The sequence below is a fragment of the Polypterus senegalus genome, chromosome 4 (genome assembly GCF_016835505.1).
Source record: "Polypterus senegalus isolate Bchr_013 chromosome 4, ASM1683550v1, whole genome shotgun sequence".
NCBI lineage: Eukaryota > Metazoa > Chordata > Cladistia > Polypteriformes > Polypteridae > Polypterus > Polypterus senegalus.
The window spans coordinates 236520620-236528108 of NC_053157.1; the positions used below are offsets into that span (position 1 = coordinate 236520620).

Genomic DNA, 7489 nt, shown 5'->3' on the forward strand with positions numbered 1-7489 from the left:
AGATCTGAAAGGCACTATATAATGATAAATACTTTATTAATCCCAAGGGGAAATTCCCATACTCCAGCAGCAGCATACTGATTAAGAACAATATTAAATTAAAGAGTGATAACAATGCAGGTATAACAGTCAATAACTTTGTATAATGTTAACGTTTACGGGTGGAATTGAAGAGTCGCATAGTGTGGGGTCTCCTCAGTCTGTCAGTGGAGCAGGATGATGACAGCAGTCTGTCGCTGAAGCTGCTCCTCTGTCTGGAGATGATCCTGTTCAGTGGATTCTCCATGATTGACAGGAGTCTGCTCAGCGCCCATCGCTCTGCCACGGATGTCAAACTGTCCAGCTCTGTGCCTACAATAGAGCCTGCCTTCCTCACCAGTTTGTCCAGGCGTGAGGCGTCCTTCTTCTTTATGCTGCCTCCCCAGCACACTATCATGTAGAAGAGGGCACTTACCACAACCGTCTGGTAGAACATCTGCAGCATCTTATTGCAGATGTTGAAGGACATCAGTCTTCTAATGAAGTATAGTCGGCTCTGTCCTCTCTTGCACAGACCATCAGTATTGGCAGTCCAGTCCAATTTATCATCCAGCTCCACTCCCAAGTATTTATAGGTCTGTATCCTTTGCACATATTGGTAGGCAGACAATGAACCCTTGACGCGGACCTCAGCACCCCAGCACAGCTTCACTTGCTTTTTTTTTTGTTTCTTCCTCCTCACGGTTAACTCAGCTCTGATTCTTTTCCCCCGCCAGTGTGAATTTTTGAGTGGTAGTTAAGGCTCCTTCTTTGTGAAAATCGCTTACCACATTCAGGACAGCAATACGGCTTCTCGCCAGTGTGAAACCTTGCGTGGTTCTGAAGAGTGTGACTGGCGGAGAACTGTTTGCCACACTCGGCACAGCCATATGGCTTCTCTCCGGTGTGAATCCGTCGGTGCCTCTGAAGATGGCTACTGCGCGAGAACTGTTTCCCACATTCCAAACAGCTATAGGGCTTTTCCCCGGTGTGAATTCTTGTGTGGGTTTGAAACGTGCTTATCTGTGAGAATCGTTTGCCACATTCCCTACAACAGTAAGGCTTCTCCCCACTGTGAATTCTTAAGTGGTTATGAAAATTACCTAAAAACGAGAATCCTTTACCACACTCCGAGCAGCAGTAAGGCTTGTCTCCAGTGTGAAGTTTTGCATGGTTTTGAAAACTCTTTTTGTGAGAAAATCTTTTGCCGCATTCTGAGCAGACGTGGGGTTTTTCTCCCGTGTGAATTCTCTGATGCTCGTGAAGACTGTTTCTGCGCGAAAAGAGTTTGCCACATTCCGAACAGGCATACGGCTTCTGAATTGACCAAATCGACTCGTCTTTACGGTCAGCTTTGTCGTTTCTGCACTCTTGGCTGGAGTATAAAACCTCTTGATCTGTATTAAGCACTTGGAGTTGATGAGCGCTGATGGCTTCGGTCTGCGTTAGTTTGACAGTGGGAAGAAAACTGCACTGGAAAGCTCCTGGGGTTAAATTCTCCAGTCCTCTTGTCGATTTCTTCAACTTCTCCTTGTCCTGTTTGTGTGGCAACGTGAGCTGAAGAGACGTCTGAACAAATGAAGATGTAGAGACGCTGAAGTTCTCCTGGACATCTGCAATAATACAAAGAAGTTTTTTAATAAATCATTGTGCAACATGTATGTGTCACACAGGCTGGTGTTGCTGCCCTGTCCACTGTGTGTTTGGACTTTGCCTGTCCACCTCCTGCCAGTTCAGCTTCGCCATCTTCCTCTCACATCCCACAGATGTGCCAGCTCTGTTCATCTGGTGGGACGGAGGGTGGATGTGTCTGCTGGTATGACCTGCACTGGACTGGCATCCTTTCTTTTTTTTTTTTTCAGAATCTGCCTGTGACCCCCAGGTGAAGAAAATGGATGGATGTGATCTGAGAAGTGAAGCTGATGAAGTCTGTCCATCATGAGGAAGTTGAAGCCCCCCAAGTGGTCACTGTAGCGCCTTCACTCACTCTTTGTTAATCTCACTGCTCTTTTTATCCTCATTGTCTTCTTGTTCCTCTCATTTCTATACTCCTAATCTTTAACTGGACCCTGCCATAGATTGAGATCATCTTCAATGACCAACACGTCTCCAGAGCCAATATTGTTAATATTCTCCTCCACTGCAATGCATTGTGGGGTGACTGAGAGGAGCTGGGTGGGCAGGTGACCAACAGTAATGGCAATCTGGGACTTGAACTTGTGTGATTTCGTTAATGATTTACCTGGAGGTGGTGTAAGAATCGGGTTTGTATTCAATGAAAAATAAAGATATAAAGAGAGGCACTTCACTTGTGGAGAAGTGGAGAGGCGGTGTAGTATTCAGCACAGCAGCCTCACGGCTTTGGAGTCCTGGGGATGAACGGTGTAGCCGGTCACTGCCCGTCTGGACTTGGCATGTTCTTTAGATCAGGGGTCCCCAACTCCGGTCCTGGAGGGCCGGCCGTGGTGACTGCAGGTTTTCATTCTAACCTTTTCTTAATGAGTGACCTGTTGACTTGTATTTTAAGATTTGTTCCCCTGATCATTCCTCTGAATTGCTTCATTGCTTTTCCTTAAATGGCACCCAAGAAGAAATGAAACATGAATTGAGGGAGCCGACAGAAGACCACCTAAGTCAGGGCCTCAGACTCCAACCAGTAGCTTAAGAGTTAATGTCTGGTCAGCAGCCAGCCCATAGAACAGTGTGGGGGGTCCGTAAAAAACCTAATTCTGTTCTGTATGGATACTCAAAACTCTTAAGAGCAGGGGGTCCGCAACTTCACTCCTGTGGCTGCAGGTTTTCATTCTAACCCTTTTCCTTAATGAGTGACCTGTATTTGCTGCTAATTAACTCCTTTTCCATTCATTTTCATTGACTTGCTCTTGAAGACTCAGACCCCTTCATTGTCTCTTTTTCCTAAATTAGCAGCCAAACAAGAATGAGATACAAAATGAGCCAAAACAACTGGTGTCCATCACACAATATCTGAAAATAAAGAAAGGTGAAGCTGTCAGGAATGACCCCCAAAACATTTTAGCAGAGTTCTTAGAAAAGAGAAAATCCACAATTTCGGACATGTCTGCTATCACACAATAAGGACAGCGACAAGCCACGGAATTAAAGAACGGGTTTAATTAATGATGAGACTCTGCACCTGATCTTCTGTTGGCTCAGTCACTTCACATTTCATTTCTGTTTGGGTGCCATTTAAGAAAAGAAATGAAGCGATTCAGAGGAATTATGACAAAATTCAAGAGGAACAAATCTTTAAAAAAAGTCAATTAAAATGAAAGGAAAAGAAGTTAATTAGCAGCAAAAACAGGTCACTGATTAAGAAAAGGGTTAGAATGAAAACCTGCAGCCACTGGGGCTCTCCAGGAGCAGAGTTGGAGACCCCTGACAGAGCTAGAGGGAGACAGAGAGATCGATAGATGTGAAAGGCACTATAAGATAGATAGATAGATAGATAGATAGATAGATAGATAGATAGATAGATAGATAGATAGACAGACATGAAAGGCACTATATGATAGATAGATAGATAGATAGATAGATAGATAGATAGATAGATAGATAGATAGATAGATAGATAGATAGATAGATAGATAGATAGATAGATAGATAGATAGATAGATAGATAGATAGATAGATAGATATGAAAGGCACAATATGATAGATAGATAGATGTGAAAGGCACTATATGATAGATAGATAGATAGATAGACAGATAGATATGAAAGGCACTATATGATAGATAGATAAAGACCTTCAGCCTTTTTATTTTCAGATATTGTGTGATGGTCACAGTTTGCTGGCCATGTCTTGTATCTCATTAATGTCAGTCAGTCAGTCATTATCCAACCTGTTATATCCTAACATAGGGTCACAGGGGTCTGCTGGAGCCAATCCCAGATAGCGCAGGGCACAAAGTAGGAACAAATCCCTGGGCAGGGTGCCAGCCCACCACAGATCTCATTCTCGTTTGGCTGCTAATTAAGGAAAAATGAAACAATTAAGGTGTCCGAGTCCTCATTAGCAAGTCAAATAAAATTTATTCAAAAGGAGTTATTTAGCAGCAAAAACAGGTCACTCATTAAGAACAGGGTTGGAATGAAAACCTGCAGCCACAGGAGCCGAGTTGCGGACCCCCAGCTGTTAGAGATTTGCGTATCCACACAGAGCAGAATACGTTTTTTCACGGACCACCCACACTGTTCTATGGGCTGGCTGCTGACCAGACATTAACTCTTAAGCAGCTTGTTGGAGTCTGAGGCCCTGACTTAGGTGGTCTCCTGTTTTCTCACTCACTTTACGTTTCATTTCTGTTTAAAGAATTAAATCAAGCAATTCAGAGCGACAATGAAGAAATTGAAGAGGAGCAAATTGTAAAAAACAAGTCAATTAAAATTCATTCAGAAGAAGTTAATTAGCAGCAAAAACAGGCCAGTGATTAAGAAAACTGTTAGAATGAAAACCTGCAGTCCCCCAGGCCCGGAGTTGGGGTCCCCTGCTTTAGATGACTGTATGTCCCTACAGACCCTGGCGTCCGACTCCGGCCTCCTGCGTGTGACTCTTGTTTAAATGTGGAGTGCTTGAGAATATTATGGTATGTTTCCTGTATGTTGCAGGCCTCAGTGCGTATTAAACCCGTCACCCGTACTCTGTAAATGTTGAACTACTTAGTAAGCAATGTGAGAAAAAGAACGTACGCCGAGCCAAACGCGGAGAGGCTCACGATTTTTAGTAATGTGCCCGTCTGTGTGAGAGGATGCGACTCTGTGGACACGGCACCCCGATATGAGCAGAACTTGGCACATCACTCGACTATGACGGACGACGGCTAATGTTGGTGACGTTTAACTGTGTGTGTCTAAACTGCAGCAACATGAGGGGATGTGCTCCCTTTTGACAAAATAAATTGATTTCATTTCATTAAACAGAGTACAATCCTGGATTAAAAATACTGCAGTTGTACTACACAAAGAAAGTTAGACGCTGGGCATTTCAGGTTGGTTTCTGTTCATTTCAACTGTTTCAGTGTATTACTGGTTAGGTCAGCTATTAGCCGTCATGTACCTGAGCTGGTGGTCTCCATTTTAATTTAATCACACGTGTTTCTCCCTCTCATTTCTACCGACTAAAAACACCAGAACAACAACAACAGCAAGACTTTGTCAAAGTTTTTGTCTTTCACGTTTGTTCACATTACTTACTGATTCCAACACTCCCAGAGGACTTTTGCTCCTCTCCTCCTCTATGGTTTCCTTCATTGATTTTCTCTTCAAACTCGGATTTCAGTTCTAGAAAATTCTGCTGGGTAGCCAGCTGCCTCGTATTAGTGACCCACTGCTGTAAACTGGAAGGGGCCACTTCGCAAACATCCCGCTTTAAAATATTTTCACTCTCATACTTTTGCAATTTAAGGCCAAGTGACAAGTCTTCTAAATCCTCATCTTTAATGTCAGGTGTCCCTGCCTCGGCCTCCTCCTCTTTAAAAACGGCGACGTCACCAGCCTCCAGCTTCACACACACACCTTCTGGTGTACCCCACTCACACTCCTCTTCTTTAATGTGTGCCAGTCTCTCCTCTTCAGGGGTCGTCATGCTCCGTGTAAAACTCTTCTCTCCCCCTAAGTGTCTGCTCTTCCTTTCTAAGGTTCCCTTCTCACTTGGAGGCCATTAGATGCCTCACTGCAAGGCCACGTGAACTGGGGAGGAGGCTCCTTTGTGCCTGTCAAAATAAAAAGTGACACAATAACTTCATAGAGTCACCAAATACCACAAACACATTTTAGGGTTAAATCACAGATTTTGCCAAATACAGGAAAACTAACAACTGAGCTTTGATGAGAGATTTGAAATGCTGGGACCTCTCAGTGTCAGCCTGGAAAGCTCTCTGAATCGACGTGTGAACGTACCTGATACGAAGATAAAGTCCGCCTTTCTGTCCAATGACTACATCCAAGAAACACCAGCATGACCTTTATTATTATTATTATCTATTATTATCATCATTATTATTATTATTATTATTATTATTATTATTATTATTATTATCTGGTGCTCTGTTTGAACGTTTAATGTGTGAAACCAGGGCTAGGGCTCCTCGTCCCATTACATACACAGTTGATCATGGAAGATGAAAAGAGATCAAAGGTACGTGGAAATCTTATCACACATCTTATGTGACATTCTTCATCAACTGTGATCCTTGGTCCTTCAACGGGGGAGAAGGTTTACATGAGTTCAGCCTGAAAAGAACAACAAGTGCCGTCCTCGCTGTTTTCATTATAAGACATCTCTGAACGGCCCTCAAGTGCCACGCTTATCATCTGAGACTTAACACACTTTTACCAGAAGACGTAACTAAATAAATGTTACAAAGTTATGAGAGACAGATAGATAGAAGGATGGGAAAGGCACTATATAATAGATAGACAGATAGATATGAAATGTGCTATATGATAGATAGATAGATAGATAGATAGATAGATAGATAGATAGATAGATAGATAGATAGATAGATAGATAGATAGATAGATAGATAGATAGATAGATAGATAGATAGATAGATAGATATGAAAGGCACTATATAATAGATAGATAGATAGATAAATAGATAGATAGATAGATAGATGTGAAAGGCACTATATAATAGATAGATAGATAGATGTGAAAGGCACTATATAATAGATAGATAGATAAATAGATAGATAGATAGATAGATAGATAGATAGATAGATGAAAGGCACTATATAATAGATAGATAGATATGAAATGTGCTATATGATAGATAGATAGATAGATAGATAGATAGATAGATAGATAGATAGATAGATAGATAGATAGATAGATAGATATGAAATGTGCTATATGATAGATAGATAGATAGATAGATAGATAGATAGATAGATAGATAGATAGTTATGAAAGGCACTATATGATAGATAGATAGATAGATAGATAGATAGATAGATAGATAGATAGATAGATAGATAGATAGATAGATATGAAAGGCACTATATAATAGATAGATAGATAGATAAATAGATGTAAAAGGCACTATATAATAGATAGATAGATGTGAAAGATATGAAAGGCACTATATAATAGATAGATAGATAGATATGAAATGTGCTATATGATAGATAGATAGAGCACTATATAGATAGATAGATAGATAGATAGATAGGCACTATAGATAGATAGATAGATGTGAAAGGCACAATATAGATAGATAGATAGATAGATAGATAGATAGATAGATATGAAAGGCACTATATAATAGATAGATAGATAGATAGATAGATAGATAGATAGATAGATATAGATAGACTATATAATAGATAGATAGATGAAAGATATGATAGATAGATAGATAGATAGATAGATAGATAGATGTGAAAGGCACTATATAATAGATAGATTGAAAGGCACTATATAATAGATAGATAGATGTGAAAGGCACTAT

The 7489-nt window shown here is 40.9% G+C and overlaps 1 protein-coding gene across 1 annotated transcript in view; it reads right to left on the reverse strand.

Annotated features, from left to right (window-relative positions):
* Positions 1 to 548: 548 nt before the first annotated feature.
* The window catches only part of LOC120528911 (zinc finger protein 708-like), a 47906-nt gene continuing 40965 nt past the window's right edge, over positions 549 to 7489 (reverse strand). Inside the window, exons 4-5 of the mRNA XM_039752987.1 lie at positions 5232 to 5694; positions 549 to 1631 (exon numbers count right to left, since the gene is read on the reverse strand). Of these exons, the coding sequence (XP_039608921.1) occupies positions 724 to 1631; positions 5232 to 5694 (1371 nt within the window). The 3' untranslated portion in view covers positions 549 to 723. The remainder of the gene's footprint in view (positions 1632 to 5231; positions 5695 to 7489) is intronic.